The sequence below is a fragment of the Nicotiana sylvestris genome, chromosome 10 (assembly GCF_000393655.2).
Source record: "Nicotiana sylvestris chromosome 10, ASM39365v2, whole genome shotgun sequence".
In the NCBI taxonomy this organism is placed as follows: Eukaryota; Viridiplantae; Streptophyta; class Magnoliopsida; order Solanales; family Solanaceae; genus Nicotiana; species Nicotiana sylvestris.
Genome location: NC_091066.1, coordinates 17,271,601 through 17,293,939, shown reverse-complemented (window position 1 = coordinate 17,293,939; position 22,339 = coordinate 17,271,601). Strand labels below are relative to the sequence as shown.

Below are 22,339 nucleotides of genomic sequence, written 5' to 3'. Positions count from 1 at the left end.
CTCGAACCACCGTCCGCCGCCCGCCGGAAATCGCCCACGGCGGCGGTAGGCGTACACTCACCCCCATTTTTACACCACTGCTTCTTCTCCACCTCCTCATCCCAAATCCACACTCCACTCCTCTCAAATCCCACCAGAAAGTCTCAAATTTTAGAAACCCTAGCACCGACATGATGTTCTCCGGTGGCGGCGCCACCCCCAAACCGCTTCAAACTAACACCCTACAACCCCCATGATCCCTTCATACCAAATCCGCGATTACTTTTCTTCAAATCTACTCTGAGCTTCGCGAATCTTGAATTCGAGTTCAACCCCAAAAAAAGTTCAAAATCATTTTTTTTCTCATCGAGCCTGGTAGCATGCACGTTCGGGGATCGCTATTCTTTCAAGCTTTGAGGTTTGAACTCGGCGAAACTGATGTCGTTTAGTTTGTTCTTGACAAAGAACAAGGGATTGACATAAGTTTGGCTAATTTCTTTGTCCCCGTATGGTTTCGAGGTTCGATTTGGTGAGTCCATTTCCCTTTCCGTGTTCCTTTCTGTCATCCTCATCTTTCCCTTTCTTAAAACTAGTTTTCTTATAATAATTTGGGTGAAAATTCAATTCATCTTCTGAGCTCAAGTTTTTTTCTTTCGTTCATTATTTTTCTCTTTTTGTTTTTTGGGAATTCCATTTCTGTGACATCTTTAGTTTGTTATGCAGGTTAGGTTTCTGGTTCGTTAAATGACTTAGTTAATTAAGGCTTAATTTAGTCAATTCCCTATTAATTAGCTCATTCATCTTTGTCTTTGTTTGATTTCATTTTAAAGAAGGGGTTCCGGGTTTCTTGTAGGGAAATTTTGGTCAGTCCTTCGAGCTGGGAATCCTTGATGGATTTTAATTGGACTCTGAAAATAAGAAAGCCCAAGTGGGGATTTAATTTGGGTTTGCAGACCCCTACCCATTTGAGTCGGGTCAGTTTGACCTATACTTGGGTTGGAGGGGTAGTTTATAGAGGTTTGAAGGGTAATTTAGGTAGTCTGCTTAGGAGAATCTTTGTATAACTGAAATGGAAGCTTCCTAGAAACTGGGGTAGGGACTTAAGGGGGAAAATCTGATAATTGCCTAGGGATATCTAAGCTATATTAAAAGTTGAGAAAGGATTGAAGTACAAAAACAAATTCCTAAGTGTTGCCCTAGTGTCTTGCCTATAAAGACATCTCTATCTTGCATTTCAAGGCAGACGCGGAAGAGGAGAAAAATCCAGAAAAAGACAAACGGCTGGGTGTTTAAAAGCTGGGTGTTTTTTTTTTTGCAAACTAATTCTGGGTTGAGTTTTGTGTTTGGAGTCTTAATCAAATCTGGAGTTTCAAATTGGTTCAAATGACATTTGATATCTCTTCTTTGCTATTTCTGGGCTGACTCTACAACTGTTGTTGATTAACTTCTTGTTCTCTTATTTCTTTCTTCAATTCTAGGTATGTATTGACTCCTGAATCGTGTATGAAATATAAAGCTGAAGGTCATGCGACCACGCTGATGTGGCTATATGTTTCTTTGTCAAGTGCTCATTGGATTTCCCTATAATTTCTTCATGTGTTCTCTGGTGTAGTCATCATGTGTAGCCATTTTATATCATTAATGTTGTATTTCATTTTAAGATTTGGATTTGAACTGGCTTGAATGTAATGATTTAGGACTGTTTGGACTTTTAAATGTGTTATTTAATTAAGGAATAAGGTTTTTAGTTGATTAGTTGAAGCTATTTGGCTTGGACATGGTTCAAAGGCATTAATTCGAACCTTTGGGTCCAACACAATTGGTTCATATCCTGTTTTTCCATTTAGTTTTCAAAACCTGCTTTCTTATGGGTTTGAAGTACAGTAATTTCAGGAGTTCATTGTCCCAACATTTCTCTTTGGTTCGTGTAAGGATTCTATTTCAATGAGGAATTTCAAAGAGACGTCAATTTGGTTTCGTGCTGGGAATGCCACGACCTAGTCTAGTTCTTCTCATACTTATTTTAACAAGTTGAAACCATGAGGTTATTTAAGTGTGCTAATGTGAAATCAGAACTCAGCATATGTGTCACACCTCCTTTCTACCTATACGAAAGGGTATATAAGGGAGTTTTTCTAATTAAAGGACAATCGAAATGGGATCATTTATTAAAAGATTCAGAGTCACCACTTGGGAGATTTATGGTGTCCCAAATCACCGGTTTAAAATCTCGAATCGAGGAAAGTTTGACTCTGTATTACAATTCGCAAACCAGAAATTCGAGTAAGGAATTTTGTTAACCCGGGAGAAGGTGTTAGGCATTCTCGAGTTCCGTGGTTCTACCACGGTCTCTCAATTGTTATATTCAGCTTAATTATCTGATTTTAAACCATTATGAACCTATGTGCAAATTTTAACTTTTAACCGTTTTTATTCAATTTTTAGAGAAGATTGAACGTCGTTTATCGGATCGTGCCACATGAAATGCACCCGCAATCCTAAACATATTTGATTCCACGTTTTAAGATTTGATATGGGTCACATGAAATGCACACCCGAGTTTAGGAAGGTAAATTATTAAGATAACGCGCCTAAAGCAACTACGCATTTTTTTTTAAATTTGCGAGGGCCATGGAAATTTGCTAAATGGCGTGCCTCGATTTCTAAGGATAAAACAAAATTAATCACACGAGGGCCATACAATTGTCATTTTTGTTTGGCGCGGCGCACCTCGGTTTTATTTTAATCAAGAGGTTTCTAAATTAAATTACGAGGGCCACGTTTTATTCAATCGGTTATTATGGCCCACCTCCAATCTATAAAAAAGAAAACCAATTAAATTGACTAAAGTAAAATTTAGGAACATCTACTTATTTAAACAAAATTCCCAACCTACTGACTAATTAGCAAATATTGAATTAAAGGAGTTTTTACTCAAAGATCCAATTCACGGCTACTTGCAAGCTTGGGCCCAACGAGCCTAATAACTTATCGGAACTTCAAGTGCTGCTGAAACCACCGAAGGCTTAAAATGAATCCCAAAAGAAAGCCCATCCGTAAATGCAAGGAGCTGATGCTGGGACTTAGGATCGAGTCCCAGCGAGCCCAAACATAGCAAATCAAGCTCTAAATTATTATGCCAATCTCGAAATACCAATCAATTGATATCAACCAGGAGCATTGAAATTGATTTAATACCATAAGCTTCTGATTTTAAAAGACTAAACACCAAAGATCTACTTAGCTTCCTAATTTTATTATGTCAACTTGATATAACATTATAACTCGATCTTAAACAACCCTGCTAACTTTAAATTCAACTTCCAACTAATTTTAAAACACAAATCTGAACCTTGGCTTCATGAGTGGTCATGTTGACAAAGCAAAATCATGGGTAAATCAATACACATATAGGTCCCTATTTAATAATTTAATCTATTCAAAGGGCTATCAAAGCTAAACAACATTGGTCTTCAGTATAAACTAAGCAAAGGTCTACACCCAAAGTATTACATTAAATCATGTCACAAGGCCCTAACAGGTCCTTTTCCAGCATTAAAAGAAAACTAAATAAATAGAGTCCACAGTCCATTTATCAATACAAATGCAAAATTATACCGCAGGACACTCTCACACACACAATTCCATAAAAAGAGAACCTAATTAACATCTATAGTTCAAAACCCAATCCAACCCAACGAGCCTGAAACTTAATGGTACAAACCCCAGGCCTCAAATCAAAACCAATCTGAGGCGAAAAAGAACAAAAGCAATTCGAATAATTTCCAAACCCAAATGATGAACTAAAATTAACAAATCGGAACTAACCTAATTAACAGATTAATTGTACTAATTAAAGAAAAAGGTTTTCTTAAAACTAACATGCATCACAAAACTACCCTTCAGGAATTAAACAGAATGGGCAGGAGTTCAGAAGAACAGACTGAAGTAGAAGAAGAAAAACAAACGGAGTAAAACTGGAGAACAAATAACAAAAGAAAACTAGAAATACTTAAACGTGCCTCGGACCGTAAAAGGTGGTGATGGATCTTTGAGCCTTCAGATTCTTGGCTCAATTTGAGACTAACCGTGTGGTTTTTATCCAAAACACACGGATACCATCAGAATGAACCTAAAACTTTGAGGAAACCCCGAATTGGAAAATTTGGAATTTTAGGGTCAAGCTCTGATTCCAGATTCAAGAGGTTCGGGCAACATTCGAGGGGAATCGACCCGGGATTTGGGAAGAGGAGGTCAGGGTGGTTCTATGGTGTGATTTTGGGGCCGATTGGACGAGTTAGGGTTTTGGTCATCCTCTTCGATTCAAGATTCAAAGAGTTCTAGTAGGATTCGAGGAAGGGGTTTTGGAGATTTGGGAAGAGGAGAAGGAGGGGAGTCTATGGCGTTAAGTTGGGGTCGATTGGAGTACCGCCGCCGACGGAGACGATTTCCGGCAGGCGGTTCCGGTGGAGGCGATGAGGGTCTGGTGAAGGATATGAGAGGGGGTTGGGGGGCTGTTTGGATAGTTATATATCAAGATGAAATCAGTTCTGGACCGTTTGATCAACTGAGATCAACGGTCCAGATCAAAAAGGCAAAACGACGTGGTTTAATGGGGTGAGGAGACGGACCGGGTGGAAACCAGGTTTGGGCCTGGGCTGGGGAATTGCAATTGGCCCAAAACCCGGTTCTTCTCTTAATACACCGATTTTCTTTTCATTTTCCTTTTTCCTTTGATTTCTTTTTTTCTAATTTCTTTTAAAATCAAATTAAAAATTAAAAATAAATCCTAAATTAATTCCTAATCAAATTATCCTAGAAAATTAAATTAATTAATCCTACTAATTATTACAACTAATTAAATACAAAATTAAAGGAAAACCAGCGAGATTCAAATCTAAAAATTGAATAATGCAAAATAAACCAATTTTGTGATTTTCCATTTTTGTAAGGCAACTAAATTACTAATTGATTTAAAAATGCAAAATTAACTCCTAAATGCAAATGCAACATATTTTTGTATTTTTCATTAATTAAACAAAAATAAAAATGCACAGACAAATGCAAACAATTATCAGAAAATGCCACAAGATCCTCAAAATTCCAAATAATGAAAAGAAGTTATTTTGTTTTGAATTTATGGGAGTAATTCATATATATGGCAAAAATCACGTGCTCACAGCTGCCCCTCTTTGCCCAGAAACACGAAGAGTTTTCGTGCAAAGATAAAGTGAGCAGATACGAGCGATTTTTGCCCGTTTGAATACTCTGTGGGAAGCATTTTTGAAAGGTTTAACCGCACCCTGCTTCCGAGGTTGCCTACATATTCTTGGCTAAAAAGGAATCAGGTCAGTGTAGTTCAGGAATGTTTGGTAGCTGGGACTACCATGAAGCTGTGATTTCACTGTTGTTGTTGTTGCTGCTACTGCTTACTGCATCCCCTTATTACACCATGATAAAATAAAAAGTAACTAGACTATGCTATGATCTATACACTACAAAATCCTATCTGTAACTTCAGACTTGCTCTTGTGGTTCTTGTTGCCTTGTTGACTTGTACTCTCCCGGTGGAATCCCCTTGTTGCCGCTTTGAATTGGAATCTGAGATGTTTTCCGCTTCTCCAGGTGGATGCCTGACTGCCAACTACACTTTGATGATGTTTTTCCTTTCTCAGATTGGACACTCGACTGCTGAACTTGAATGTATTCCCTATTCTCCAGGCGGGCTCCTGACTGCTAACTTGAAATGTATTCCCTGCTCTCCAGGCGGGCTCCTGACTGTTGACTTGAAATGTATTCTCTGCTCTCCAGGCGGGTTCCTGACTTCTAACTTGAAACGTATTCCCTGCTCTCCAGGCGGTCTCCTGACTTCTAACTTGAAACGTATTTCCTGCTCTCCAGGCGAGCTCCTGACTGCTGACTTGAAATGTATTCCCTGCTCTCCAGGCGGGCTCCTGACTTCAACAAAATAGATGAAAACAAAGGAAATTTTTCTGCCCCAATTTAGGTATTTGGGAACATATGTAAGTGTAAAATGAATCACATTACCAAATATCAATAAGAACTTGAAAACTAAAACTTGAATTGTACTCCCTTGTTCTCCAGGCGGGCTCCTGACTACTGAACTTGAATGTATTCCCTGCTCTCCAGGCGGGCTCCTGACTGCTAATTTGAAATGTATTCCCTATTCTCCAAGCGGGCTCCTGATTGCTGACTTGAACGTATTCCCTACTCTTCAGGCGGGCTCCTGACTTCTAATTTGAAATGTATTCCCTGCTCTCTAGGCAGGCTCCTGACTTCAACAAAATGACAAAAATAGAGGAAATTTTCTGCCCCAGTTTGGTAGCTAGGCACATATATGAGTGTAAAACTAAATCATATTACCAAGTATTACTAAGAATTTGAAAGCTAGGTCCCGTTATCCAGGGGGTCCTGATAACTCTTAACTAAACGACAATTTTAAATCTAAGCTATATCTTTTAAAGACATGACTTCCGCTACATCTTGCTATCTAAGAAGGTCTTTAAACTACTCCGCATTATCCAGGAGGGTCCTAAAAATCAAAAGTAAAGTTTTATCTTAAGAATGACAACTTTTATGGCTGAATTATACTACCCTACAACAAAATTTACGCTAAATGTTGCTATCTGATCAAAATTTTAAAGTTAAGTCCCATTATCCAGGAGAGTCCTGAAAACTCCTAATTGAATCCTATCTCGAAATGCAAACTTCTAAGCCAACTTATATTCCTTTGGGATGCATTTATGCTAGATTATGTTATTTCTGAACATTTAAACTAGGTCCCATTTTCCAGAAGGGTCCTGAAAATCAAAAATCAAACCTGTTTGGTGACTGCCTTTCTCCACGGAGGGTTTCTCTGAAACAGCCGAAATTTCCTGCCCCTGTTTTAATCAAAGAAAAATCTTGTCAGTTTTAAATATGGTGGTTGGTTGATGGCATTCTTTGCTGAAGGTCTCTCCGCTGCATTGTTTTGTTTCGACTGGCTTCCCCGAACTGGCCCTGAACCGCTTGACTTTTCGACTGACTTTCAAAACCCTATAACCCTGAATGACCCGAGTGTTCTATACCTGAACCGTTATTTCACACCTCTGACCCCTTTAACGGAACTTCTGCATCTCCTATGAAATTACCAAATCATTTTGTCGATGGAACTCTTGCTGGCACTTTGCCCCACTTTACATCATGCTATCTTTGGTATGCTCTGGTCGCGCTATGCTTTGCAGTCTTGAAGCTGGTAGTGAGCTTTGAAATTCCTTCATATTTGCTTAAACAGAACTAACATTGGGAACATCTTAGAGGAATAAACCCAAAAGAAATGAAATGCAATGACTTTCAGAATTAAGGATAAGGAAATCCAAAACTGGAAGACTATCTGAAGAAGAAAAAGAAAAAGGACTTATCTGAGTGGAGCAGTCGGCACCAATGATCATGACACGCATTTTGGATTACTCGGCCCAATCTGTCCAACCAATCAACTTCCAATTGCCACACTTTGTTGCTCCGGAATTTCCATAACCTGATTTCTTTAACCAAATCCTGACCTTATTCATAATGCGGTGCCTTGGAAGGTTTCCACCAGAAGACCTCTCTCATCCGTTCATCTCTCAACTCACTTTCGCCTTACGGTGCTCGTGAGGGTTTTCACCAATAAGACTCTCTCATTTTTTATTTCTCTCAACTCCCGTCGCCTTACGGTACCCGTGAGGGTTTTCACCAACAAGACTCTCTCATTTTGATTTCTCTTAACTCCCGTCACCTTACGGTGCCCGTAAGGGTTTTCACCAATAAGACTCTCTCATTTTTATTTCTCCTGCTTGGACCAGAGTGTTGCCCCTGATGTGGCTACCTGCTTGACTTGGCGTTTCTCGAAGACTGATCGGAAGGTCTTTCTTTGGACTGTAACGCGGGCTTTTGGATGGGGTTAGAAAGAAAGGGTATAAAAAGGCTCAAAACAACCCCTCATGGGTTCAAAATTACAACTTTCAGAACCAGATTTCTTACAACAACCGCAATTTCTGCCCCAATTTCTTGCTTGGGGACTTTTGGATTGTTTTTATTCTGATGAGACCGAACCGTAAGGCTGCCTACGTATCCTTAAAAGGAATCAGGTCGAACGTAGTTCATGACATAGGAATTACTTTGTTTGTTGTGATTTTTCTTCTCTTTTTCTTTCTCTTCTTTTCTTCTTTTTGTTTTTCTTTTTGTTGTTTTTTTTCCTCTCTTTTCTTTTTCTTTTCTCTTTCTTTTCATTCTTTTCTTTCTCTTTTCATTCTTTTCTTTCTCTTTTCATTCTTTCTTTCTCTTTTCTTTTTCTCTCCTTCCTTTACTTATCTTTACGCTTGTGTTTCCGATATTTGCTATTGATTCCGAAAGAGGGGTATGAAAGAAAATAAGTGAGGCTCAAAGGGGTAACGAGGGATAAAGTGTTTAGATAGCAGAACAAAATGTTTTCGTCATTTCAATATTCGAGACATGCCAAATACAAACAAGTACAATCAAAGAAAGAAATCATACATAGCATCTCTTGACTGCATCATAATTGATAGCAATTTCTACACATTTGCCTTCTACATCTGTCAAATACAATGCACCATTGGACAACACTCTAGTTACAACGAACGGCCCCTGCCAATTTGGGGCGAATTTTCCCTTTGCTTTAACCTAATGAGGAAGAATGCGTTTCAATACTAACTGCCCCACTTCAAACTTCCGCGGACGCACCTTCTTATTGTATGCTCTTGCCATTCTCTGTTGATACAACTAGCCATGACACACTGCTGCCAGTCTCTTCTCATCGATCAAACTCAATTGTTCCAAGCGGGTTTTGACCCACTCCTCATCGTTGATCTCAGCCTCCGCGATAATTCGAAGGGATGGAATTTCCACTTCTGTGGGTATCACTGCTTCGGTGTCATACACCAACAAATAAGGAGTCGCCCCTACTGAAGTACGGACAATAGTGCGAAAACCTAGCAATGCAAAAGACAGCTTTTCATGCCAATGCCTAGAACCTTCCATCATTTTTCAAAGTATCTTCTTTATATTCTTGTTGGCCGCCTCAACTGCTCCATTTGCCTTAGGGCGGTATGGGGTAGAATTGCGATGTGTAATCTTGAACTGCTGACATACCTCTTTCATCAGATGACTATTGAGATTAGCCCCATTGTCTGTAATGATCACCTTTGGTATCCCGAACCAGCAAATGATATTTGAATGCACAAAATCAACCACCGCCTTCTTGGTTACAGACTTGAATGTTTTAGCCTCTACCCACTTGGTGAAATAATCAATGGCCACCAGAATAAACATGTGCCCGTTGGACGCTGCTGGCTCGATTGGTCCAATGACATCCATTCCCTAAGCAACAAAAGGCCATGGTGCAGACATTGTATGTAGTTCAGTTGGTGGAGAATGAATCAAATTTCCATGCATTTGGCACTGATGACATTTACGTACGAAACTGATACAATCTCGATCCATAGTGAGCCAATAATAACCTGCCCGGAGAATCTTCTTTGCCAGCACATACCCACTCATGTGCGGTCCACAGACTCCAGAATGTACTTCGGTCATGATAGTCGCGGCATGTCTGGCATCTACACATCTTAATAACCCGAGATTTGGAGTTCTTTTGTATAAAACTCCTCCACTAAAGAAAAATCCACTTGCCAAGCGACGAATTGTTCTCTTTTTATCACCTATGGCTTGTACCGGATATACTCCCCTTCGGATGTATTCCTTGATATCGTGAAACCAAGGCTCACCATCGAGTTATTCTTCCACCACGTTACAATAAGCATGCTGATCGCGGACCTGAATATGCAACGGGTCTACATAAGCCTTATCTAGATGATGTAACATTGACGCCAGAGTAGCCAAAGCATCAGCGACCTCATTATGGATCCTCGGAATATGCCTGAACTTTATTGATTGACACCGTTGACAAAGATCATACAAATATTGCCGATATGGTATGAGTTTTAAATCTCGTGTTTCCCATTCTCCCTGAATCTGGTGTACCAGAAAGTCCGAGTCAACCAAGACCAAGACTTCCTGGACACCCATATCCACAGCCATCCTCAAACCCAAAATGCATGCCTCATATTCCGCCATGTTGTTAGTACAGTAGAATTGAAGCTGAGCCGTAACAGGGTAATGATGCCCTGTTTCAGAAACAAGTACTGCTCCTATCACAACGCCTTTCATGTTAGCAGCACCATCAAAGAAAAGTTTCCATCCTGGCCTTTCAATCTATTCCAACTCATCAATGTGCATTACCTCTTCATTAGGGAAGTAAGTCTTCAAAGGTTCGTATTCTTCATCCATAGGATTCTCAGCCAAATGGTCGGCCAGTGCTTCTACTTTTATCGCAGTCCGAGTCACGTAGACAATGTCAAATTCTGTGAGCAAGATCTTCCACTTTTCCAGCCTTCCCGTGGGCATAGGCTTCTAGAAGATATACTTCAACGGATCCAAGCGAAAGATGAGGTAAGTAGTATAAGATGACAAATAGTGTTTCAGCTTCTAGGCTACCCAAGTTAGGGCGCAACACGTCCTCTCAAGATGAGTGTACTTAACCTCGTAAGATGTGAATTTCTTACTGAGATAATATATGGCCTGCTCCTTCCTGCCGGTGATGTCATGCTGTACCAACACACATCCAAATGAATTGTCCAAGACTGTCAAATACAGAATCAAAGGTCTCCCTGGTTCTGGCGGAACCAACACAGGTGGGTTTGACAAATACCCTTTTATCTTATCAAATGCTTCCTGACATTCATCTGTCCATTTGACCGCAACATCTTTCGTTAACAGTTTGAAAATAGGCTCACAAGTTGTCGTGAGCTGAGCAATAAATCGACTGATGTAGTTCAATCTCCCCAATAGATTCATCACCTCAGTCTTGTTCTTTGGAGGTGGCAACTCTTGGATAGCTTTGATCTTTGACGGGTCTAATTCAATACCTCGGTGGCTGACTATGAATCCCAACAACTTTCCAGACGGAACACCGAACGCGCATTTTGCAGGATTAAGCTTGAGATTGTACCTGCGAAGCCTTTGGAAGAACTTTCTCAGGTCTCTAACATGGTCAGACTGCTTTCTAGACTTTACAATCACATCATCCATATAAACCTCGATCTCCTTGTGTATCATGTCGTGGAATATGGTCGTTATTGCCCTTATGTAGGTTGCCACCGCATTTTTCAAACCAAATGGCATGACTCGATAACAGTACGTTCCCCAAGGCGTGATGAATGCTGTCTTTTCTGCGTCTTCTTCATCCATTAAGATCTGGTGGTAGCCCGCATAACAATCCACAAAAGAACCAATCTCATGTTTGGCACAATTATCGATCAATATATAGATGTTCAGTAGTGGGAAGTTATCCTTGGGACTTGCCTTGTTGAGGTCTCGATAATCAACATATACCCTGGTCTTGCCATCCTTCTTCGGCACAGGCACTACATTGGCTAACCAAGTGGGATACCGAGTGACCCGAATGACCTTGGCCTCAAACTGTTTAGTGACCTCTTCCTTAATTTTCACACTCATATCAGTTTTAAATTTCCTCAGCTTCTGCTTGATAGAGGGGAATGCTGGATCAGTGGGCAATTTGTGAACCACCAAGCCAGTGCTTAGACCTGGCATGTCATCATAGGACCATGCAAAAACATCTTTATACTCGAACAGTGATTTAATTATCTCCTCTCTGAGTTATGGTTCAAGGTGGACACTTATTTTAGTTTCCCGGATATTATCTTGGTCCCCTAAATTGATTGCTTCTGTATCACTTAGGTTAGGCTTGGATTTTTCTTCAAAATGGATTAATTATTTGCTAATCTCTTCCAAGGCTTCATCCTCGTCATATTCCGATTCAACATCACATTCTATTTCTTGAATTACTATTTCAGAATTAGGTTGGCATTTAAGACGGGGCTGGAGATTCCGCATGCATGTCATATCATTGAAGCCAGCATAAAAAGAACTGTACAAGGAAGAAAGGAAAACAAAAATAAAACTATCAGGAAGAGAGGAAAAGAGAAATTGCGTTTCATTGAAATTAAAGACAATGGGGTTTATACATCCAAACGGCCGGAACATAGAATCTGAATTACAACCCTGGAATAATCCAGATAAATTGAAAGAAAATCAAAGCAAACTACCAAAACTCCCTCTTGGTGGGGAGAGGAGTAGCTTCCCAATTGTTAATCTTTGCACTGGGCCCAACAAATTGCACATCCGCCTTGCTAGAACCCTCCCCAGCTTCCAACACGTTCACATCGGCGAATATCTTCTCGAACCTTTCCATCAAATCTCCATCCACATCAACCACCGAACTGGGAACCGTCGTCACTGGGCGCTTTCTGGTACCAGGCCTGACAAATGATCGGGAAAGACGCGGGACTGGCTTTGGAAGGGCCTATGCTCTCTGTTTCATTTTTCTGGCTTTTCTCACGTCTGTGACTGTGGACTTGAACCCCAGACCAAATGTATCCAAGTTCTTAGGAAGAGAAACCGGTTGTACGATACCTTGCAGAGATGCACCCAAACCTTTGCCCGGTACAAAACCATTTTTCAATATTTCAACGGCTACCATGACTGATGCAGCAGCTACCCTTGGAGTTGGCAAGCACTTCCCTTCTGAAATTTTATCTACCGATACCATGTCAAAAACTTGATAAACCCATGGTCGTTTGTCGTCTTCAACCTCTATGAGCGGAACAATGGCACCATTGGGAACACACAAATTATCTTCGCCGTGCACAACAATTTCCTGTCTATCCCATTCAAACTTAACCATTTGATGCAGAGTGGACGGGACCACTTTGGTAGCATGAATCCAGGGTCGACCTAACAACAGATTGTAAGAAACAGCCACATCGAGCACTTGGAATTCCATAGTAAATTCAACTGGCCCTATTGTAAGCTCGAGCACTATGTCCCCGACTGAATCTTTTCCTCCACCATCGAATCCCCGAACGCAGATATTGTTCTTGTGAATTCTTTCATTATCCACCTTCAACTTGTTCATAGTGGAAAGAGGGCAAATATTTGCACTGGAACCATTGTCAACCAGTACCCGAGTAACCACGGAATCTTCACATTACACCGTCAGATAAAGGGCTCTATTGTGCTCAGTACCCTCCACGGGCAACTCATCATCAGAAAAAGTGACTCTATTTACCTCAAATATCTTGTTAGCTATCTTTTCCAAGTGGTTTACTGAGATTTTGTCAGGAACGTGGGCTTCGTTCAAGATCTTCATCAAAGCCCGACGGTGCTCGTCTGAATGGATCAATAATGATAAGAGCGAGATCTAAGCCGGTGTCTTCCTTAACTGCTCCACAATGGAATAGTCCTGTACTTTCATCTTTCTCAGAAATTCTTCTGCTTCTTCCTCGGTCATAGCATTCTTCACCAACACTGGGTTATCTTTGGAGATCTTAGCTTTTCTCAACTCTTCGGGGGCAAAGCATCTCCACGATCGAGTCAAACCATGGGTCTCACACAAACTTCTTCTTTAACCTCTTTCCCCTTGTAAGCCACTGCCACTCGTTCATAATTCCATGGGACTGCCTTGCTATTGACTATCGGTAATTGAGTTACTGGTTTGATAATGACAGGATCTGTGCGGGCGCCCTTCATAATTACCACAGGCTTGTTCGTCCCTCCTGGCACAACCACTTTTGCTCTTTCATGTTTTCTTGCAACGTCACTTAAGGACCCCTTCTTGACCTCCACAGATGGTTCATTATTTGTCCCGTTAAACTTGATCACAGACTTCTCACTTATTAACTTTTCAAACGGCTTGGCTTCACTAGCCCGAATCATCATGACGGTTTGTGAAGGCTTCTTAGGCTCCCCTCCCTTATGCACAATCTCAATCATATTTGTCTCATGATAGACCGGCAACGGGTTCTGGTTGATGTTGGGTGCCTCCGGGGCTTGGACCTCAATCCGATTAGTATCAATGAGCTCTTGAATAGCTGTTTTTAGTTTCCAGCATTTCTCTGTGTCATGACCCGGGGTCCCTGAACAATACTCACAACTCACCGAGCGGTCAAGATTTCTGGGAGGGGGATTTGGCAGTTTAGCCTCAATCGGATTCAACATACCCAACTGTCTCAATCTGTGGAATAGGCTAGCATATGATTCTCCCAAAGGAGTGAAGGTCTTCTATTTCTGCAACCTCTCATTCTTAAAGGCTTGATTTGGCTGAAAACTTGTTCTAGGGGGATTTCTGTAGGCTCTTGGGGGTGGATGGGCATTTTGTGGATCTAAGTATGGACTTTGTGGAGCCAGCGCACGCCATTGTGCGTGAGTGGGAGGTTGGGTATAGGTTTGTGCGTGATGGACAGAAAAATGGGGATCGGGCGGTGGGTAGTAGTGTTGTGGTGGACTATATGGAGTGTGGGGGTAAGTTTGGTGGTATGGTCTAGGCGGGTTGTAGTAACGTGGAAGGTTCCTGGATCCAACCCAAGCTCCTGACTCAATTGTAGCAACATCCTCTTTCTTCTTCTTCCCGAGTACACCTCCAGTACCGTTTTGAATGGCCTGGGTGGTCGCTTTGATTGCTGAATAACTCATGATCTTGTTGGACTTGAGTCCCTCCTCAACCATGCCTCCCATTTTTACAACTTCATTAAAGGACTTGCCCACTGCAGACACCAAGTGACCAAAATAAGTGGGTTCCAAAGCCTACAAGAAATAATCAACCATCTCACTTTCTTTCATCGGACGGTCAACCCTCACTGCTTGCTCTCTCCACCTGAATCCATATTCCCTGAAACTCTCACCGGGCTTCTTCTCAATCTTTGTTAATGACAGACGGTCTGGGATAATTTCAAGATTGTACTGAAAATGGCAGGTAAAGGCTTGGGCCAAATCATCCCATGTGTACCACCTGCTGTGATCTTGTCTGGTATACCATTATAATGCCGATCCACTCAAACTTTGGTTGAAATATGCCATCAACAATTCATCTCTTCCTCATGCCCCTCTCATCTTGCTACAAAATCCTCTTAAGTGTGCTACTGGGTCACCATGCCCGTCATACAGATCAAACTTGGGCATTTTAAACCCTGCCGGTAACTGAACATCTAGAAACAGACATAAATCTTTATAGGCCACACTTACTTGACCTCCCAACCCCCTCATATCTCTGAACAATTGTTCTAAGCTTTTACCCTTTTGTTCATCTCTTCATGCTCGGGATTTTTGGGTGGCTTCTCGGTCTCTGCCGGGAGATCAAGACGAGGGGTGTAAGAATATGGTTCTGGAACTTTGAAGGTGGGTTCAGGGGGACAGTACTGGTTGTCGTGAGTTTGGAACATAGGTTCACTAGAGGATCGGTGTAATGTAGCAGGTGGAGGTGCCACAAAAATAGGTGTGATTGGTGGGGTAAGGGTATGGGACTTGTTTGGGTGGTGGAGCTTAAGAAGTATGGGAAGTGACGCCATAGCATTGTTGGTAGAGGGGAAAGGCTGGAGATGAGTTCACAGTGGGAGGCTCCTGAGGTTAGGTCGATGGTGGGATATAGGCAGGGTTGGCGGGATAAACCGGTGGTGGATGCCCCTTGGCCTAGGCTTGGTACATTTCAGCCATTTGTTGCTTTAACTTATACATCTCTTCCTTAATTGCATTAACATCCAGTTCTTCCACCTCTTTTGACGGGTCAATAATACTTGTCTCCGATTCTTGGTTGGCCATATTTAGCCTGCCTTTTGATCGGGTGTTGTATGAGTGAGTTGCCAGAATGCCAATCAACTAACCACCTGCCTGAACTCAATACATCAACAACAACCTTGTTAGTGGTTATGGATTTAACAAATTAGTAACCGCACATTTGGGGAATGAATGCACCTAAGCAGTTAACCGTTTCTATTATGCATTTGATCGGCTGCTTGCGTCATCCCAGCTTTTCCATTTGCAACTTTTTTCTTCTCTTTTTCCATTCTGGCCTTTTCTTTTGTTTTTATCCTCTCATTTCTCTCTTGTTTTGCCATTGCTTCTTTCTCTTATTTTCTCTCTTTTCTTTTCTTCTTCTTTCTTTTTTCTCTTTTGGTTATGGACGAATCCTATGGAGATTGCCTACATATCATGACCCCGCATAATTTAGACCGAGCGTAGTTCTGGGAGATAAGTACGAAAGTAAATAATAAAACAATTTTTGGGATTTTCAATTTCATAAAAAGCAAACGCTTTGATTACAAAGACTCAACACTAACAGACTCCAGACGCTGATGAAAAGATGAAATACATACTCCAAAAATGAACTATCATACTCCGACAAAAGAAAATACAGACTCGAAAACAATTGACAGACTCCGGCAAAAATAAAATACAAACTCAACACAACTGACAGACTCTAACGGAAAAGGAAATACAGACTAAAATGAGAAATCATGAATACATCAATGCTCCTGGTGCCCGCGGGACATCATTCGGTCTCGCCGCAGGCCTATATGCAAGATCCCTTTGAAGTCAGCCCAAGTCACTCATTCTCTGCTTAACGAATGTCATCACTGCCACGAAGAAGGTAGTGCGAGTCATATCCTCACAGACTTGGCACTTCATAACAATGTAATCGGCAATGTTTCTAATTCTCTCTCTTATGACACCTTTTCTTTGTAACAAACGCCCGATCTGCTGGGCCCTGGCTTCTAAAGTTTGCTCGGCCACATGATTCTGCTCCTGAAGTTGCTGCAAATCTATTTCTAATTGTGCCAATGTTGTATAACAATGTTCTCTTTCAACCTTGAAGTCTTTCGTCTATTTGATCATTTTGTTTTCTGTGGCGATGACCCTCTTCTTTAATCCTACGACCTCATCATCGTACTTTTCTTTCAACTGCTTAACCAGGCGTGCTCGTTCATCTCCATTTTTAGCCAACTGTTTTCGAGCCTTGGCTAGTTCATTTTCTACTTTGTTCAAATCAAAACGATAGTCACTCACTTTTTGCCTCAAGTTAGATATGAGTTTCTCATCTTTGGCACTTCGGGCTGGGTTTTCTGCCGCTATTTCCATTTTATGAATCTGGGCTCGAAGGGCCTCATTTTCTATGGCTAGCTTTTTCTTTTCTGCTTCGTCTGTCGCGGCTTGCAAGCTATTTTCAAACTAAAGGTCCCTTACTTGTTTCTCCAATTTGCTTATGGTAGCCTTGTACTCGTTTTCTTTGGCCAACCAATCCCATTGCACATGTGCTCCGTCGGTGAAATGTTGGACATGGGGTCTCTTTGCGGGCCTTTCAGGCTCATGTTGAACGCGGAATCTTTTACCATACCAAGCAATATAACTGGGCTCCACCTCGCCTCTGAATAGATCTTGTACTTGAGTATTAGGCCCTAAGAATCTGCACTGATGCCAAATCCGACGCACATTTTCTTCTGGGAAGGCAGCTTTTGGCTCTAACTCAATGACCTGCCGACTCAAATCTTCATTGTGTGGGATGGTCTGGTATCGGCCTAATTGACGTAGGACTCTGTGCGGAGCACAAGGCTGGATACTCCGAAGACCCATCAGCAGCAAAAAACACACCTCGGCCGACATATATATTACTTCATTGATCGAGAGCCACCCGATCGTCCATTCGATCTTGTTTGTAGTCAAAGATCTCAAAATGAACATTCCATGCTTTTGTACCATCCGGGAACTCATAACCCTCTACCCATTTTTCATGTTTTTCGATGCATTCAAGGCCAGTCATACCACAATTCAAGTATCCGGGATGGTGGCAAAGGTGTTCCTCCATCCATAGTTGTAACAACATATTGCACCCTTCAAAGAACTTCCCTCCTTCTCGACAATGGGTCAGTGCTCGGTAAATTTCCGCCAAGATCAACGGCACTATAGTCCCATTTGCCTTTTTTATCATAAAGTCGCTATCCCTACAAGTCCCAGCTCTATGTTCCCGTCTTTTCTAGGGCAAACCAAAATACCCAGGAACGCCGCTATGAAAGCTAATCCTCTCCGAGATTCCCACTTGTTTTGGTTTCACGCGTGAGTAAGACCAGTATCTGGCGTTTCAAATCCACAGGGATTCCCGTAACGTCGATACAGAAAGTAGAAGGTACAGAATCCTTTGGCCAAATTTCCGTCTCGAATGTCACGACTGATGCTTAACAAGTCCAAAATTTTATGAGGGGTTACTGTTCTCGGTGCCACCGTGTATTGACTTCTAAGATTCCCTTCAAAACTGGCATAGCCTGCTATCTCTTCCAGTGTAGGAGTTAACTCGAAATCGGTGAAGTGAAATACATTATGCGCTGGGTCCCATAATGGTATCAAGGCCCCAATCACGTCTTTTCTTGGCTTAACCTTCAAGAGCCCGATAAGACCACCCAATGCTTTTGTCACAGCCTTTCTTCTATCTTCCCCCAAATCATGCCACCACATATGTAGCTCCAAAGGGATCTCTTCACGGACTGAGAAAGGTTCATTTTGAATTGTGCTCATCCAGCACATTTATTAAGGTGATTTTAATTAAAAGGAAACTATGACTCGTTTTGACTCGAGAAAAATGACCATCTTTCCAAAATTTTCACACAAATATCCGGCTTTGCCAATACGGCCTTTCAGCACTTCGAAAACGAAGATTTTAAGGTTGTGTCGGCTAACCAGCCAAAACCTTTAAAAGTGACTAAAAGTGGCTGTTCTTGCAAAAACAGCCTTCCGACGCTCTTTTAGGGACATTTGGCTATTTCTGACAAGAATGACATCACCTTAATTATTTTCAAATAAAAGTAAAATTTGTTCTTTTGTGTTATTTTTGCAAAAAAGAAGTTGGGCCCGATGGGGGTTACCTACGTATCTCACACCCTGTGAGAATCAAACTGGCGTAGTTCGGGAAAAACTTTTTTAGAAAATAAACCCAACTTCTTTTTCTTTTCCCAAAAACACAAGGATATTTTTTCTATTTTTCTTTAAAATCCACAAAATTCCCCTCTTTTTTTCAAAATTTTGGCAGAGTTTCTGTATATTTTAGGGACATTGGTTTTCACCACAGGTAATTACCTCACACTGTTATTTTCTTTTCCAAATTCTCTCCTTTTATTCAAAAGCTGGTCAGCATGCAAATCCGAAGCAAATAAATGTACAAGTAGTAAGTAAGATGCATCAGGATGGTCTTTTTTATTTCGGGTGCACCTGTCCTAGACAGACCCAACCCCTGTGTTGAGTCTCCAAAGTCAAAATGCACATGATGCAAACAAACGTTCCTACTAAGGATCCAGCATGAGGTATTGTTATACTAGGTTTAAAAACCTGGGTTTATTTGTTCTAGACCTGGCTTACCCGAGCGGACAGCTTGAGCCGAGGGAGGGCAGCGTACCGGGAATACAGAAGCTTCACCGGCTTTGCAACTTGTCCGAACCTCATTCTAAATTTGGAATATGACTCTAACAGAAAAGAAGTCACATGAAGTGCACACTTCTTCATGATTTGGAAAACTTAGAGAGAAGAGGGATTTCGCAATAGTTTATATATAGTTCACGGAATATCAAAGCGGTAAAAGCAATCAATTAGCACATAAGGCCCAAATCACGTAACAAAATCAGATAATGGATAAAGCCGACTATAACAATTATTCTAAGCTCGAATTCTTAAACCCTGAACTAGAGATTCTGGGTTTGATCCCCAGCAGAGTCGCCAGAGCTATCACACCTCCTTTCTACCTACCCGAAAGGATATATAAGGGAGTTTTTCCAATTAAAGGACAATCAAAACGGGATTGTTTATTAAACGATTTAGAGTCTCCACTTAGGAGATTTATGGTGTCCCAAGTAATGCTGTAGGGTGGGCCGGGCTGGGACCGGGACCGGACCGGGCCCGCGGTCCTAACGGGCTAAACGGGCCTGGTGGGCCGGTCCTTAATGGTGCAAAAAGCCCGTGGCGGGCCGGGTATGGTAAAAAAGCCCACGAGCCCGGGATCGCTAAGCCCGAGACCGGCTGGCGGGCCTGGGCCGGTCTTACCGGACCTAACGGCTACTTTTAAAAAAAAAATTAAAAAAAATAGCAACGGTCAAAAATTAAAATTATAGTCGTTGGGCTGCAATTTTGACCGTTTGAAAGTTTAAAAAATAGCCATTTGGCTCCCAAACTTTATTTTAACCCCAAACTTCATATAATTACACTTTTTCCCAATTCTCAACTATAAATACCCCCTAATTCTTTCATTTTTACTCACCAATTCATCAATCTCTCTCAATCTCTCTACTATAATTGCTTATTTTATTGTTGAAATTTCGTGAAAAATTGTGAAGTTGGTGAATTGAAGTATTCAAGTCTTCAACGATTTTCAATTTTCAAGAAGTTGTTCGACAATTCGGTAAACGCGTTCCAACTCTTAAGTTTTAATATTATAGTTTTGTTAGTTTTATTTAGTATAATTATAATTAATATGGCATTTTTTTTGAAAAATATTTTTGGTGGTAAGGGTAAAGCTAAAATTGGTGAAAGTAGTGGCCAACCTACTACCCTTCCCCAGGCTCCCCGACCCAGACCTGGTAGATGTCCTGCTGCTCTTATTATTCTTGATAGTGATAACCCCTGTTTTCAATTTTCCGATAGTCAATTTTGCCACAATGTTGCACCAGGTCAAAATTTAGATGATGAAACTATGAATGCTCTTTATCCTAATGAAACTATCTTTGAAAATGATGAGGAAAATGAGGATGAAGATGAAACCTAACCGGATTTAGATGATACTCCTACTAGTCCTGTTAATAACCCAACTGATGTACCGTCCGACCCACCTATAGAAACCCCTAGTTTTAATAGACAACCTTCTAAACGCCTAGAAACATCATTAGTTTGGAATTTTTTTACTCAAGTAAGAGAACAAAATAAGACTAAGTGTAAAACATGTGGAAAATTACTGGCGCATAAATATACTGGAGACCGTAGCGGCATGGGTAGTTTGACTAGGCACATAAAAACACACCCTAGAGATAAAGCTAGATATTTACAAATGAAAGCTCAGCTAGAGGGAACACATGTAGATTCTGATGTTAACCCTAGTACAGGTTCAAATCTAGTTCAACTAGGAATTAACACTGTGACCGGAGGTATTTTATATTACGATCCAAATAGAGATCGTGAAGAATTAGCAAAGATGGTTACCGTTATGTGCTTACTCTATTCTTTTCCCTCTAATCCTAATTGGGTGCATTATATTAGAAGAGTTTTTAATCCTACTTATAAAGGTTGGCCTCGCGCAACAGTTAAGAGCGATATTTATAAATATAAACATGAATATGAACAATATTTGCGGTATTTATTTACTCATATAAGTAATCGGATTTCTATTACTACTGATATTGGTAGAAGTGGTAATGATTGTGATTATCTAACTGTTACAAGTCATTGGATAGATGAGGAGTGGACAATGCAAAAACGCATTATTGCGTATAGAATAATTAATTCATGTCACACAGGTAAGTTTATAGCTAACACTGTTGCAGATATTTGTAGATATTTTTGCTTTAGAGATAAAATAATGGCAATTTCTATGGATAATGCTTCTAGTAACACTAGTGCTATAGGCATACTTACAACAACACTAAATCCCGCATTTAGGAATATATTCCATGTTAGATATATTTGTCATATTTATCATTTAATTGTCGGTGATGGTATGCGAATTTTAAATTTAGAAATTGAAAAGGTTAGAATGACTCTTAATTGGCTTTTTTATTCAAACCGTAGAAGTAGACTAAGAGAATATTTTAAAAAATGTGATGAATATGGCCTTAGAGAAAGAAAGGTTCCTAAAGCTTGCCCGACTAGATGGAATTATATGTACGAAAGTTTAGTAGTTGCATATGAATATAGAAACCCAATTAATGCAACGTTTAATGCTCGGGTGGGTGGTGAGGATGATGATGAAATGCTTACTACTCAAGATTGGACAAATGTTAAAATTCTTATAGATTTTTTAGAACACTTTCAAATTGCTACAAATGCATTTTCTGGGCAATATTATCCAACTATTTCAAACTGTTTAGTTTATATTGCAGCACTATGTGATTTGTTTGTTGAATTTTCGGAGGGTGGGGAAATTTATCAACTTGCTATAAATGCAATGAAAGAAAAGTTTTAAAAAATATTTTTTCCCTATCCCTCCTATTTATAGTGTTGCTGCAATGTTAAATCCTACAATGAAATTAAGAGGTCCTCATTTTTGGTACTCAAATATTTATAAGGCTTTAGATCTTTCAAATGAGGAATTTGCTACACTTGCAGATGCAAAAGCCTCAATTAAACTTAATGCTCAAACAATTTATAATGATTATCAACTTGCCTTAGAGCATGCTAGGTCAAATGTTCCAACTCATACTTC

At 40.6% G+C, this 22,339-nt stretch overlaps 1 protein-coding gene across 1 annotated transcript; it reads right to left on the bottom strand.

Moving 5' to 3' along the window:
* Nucleotides 1-9,771: 9,771 nt before the first annotated feature.
* On the bottom strand, nt 9,772-10,113 carry LOC138879051 (uncharacterized). Its single transcript, XM_070158624.1, has one exon. The coding sequence runs from the start codon at nt 10,111-10,113 to the stop codon at nt 9,772-9,774; it is 342 nt and encodes a 113-aa protein (XP_070014725.1).
* Nucleotides 10,114-22,339: the final 12,226 nt, after the last annotated feature.

Excerpts from the sequence above, each read along its gene's own strand:
- LOC138879051 (XM_070158624.1), bottom strand. The coding sequence starts at position 10,113 with ATGGCGGAATATGAGGCATGCATTTTGGGTTTGAGGATGGCTGTGGAT.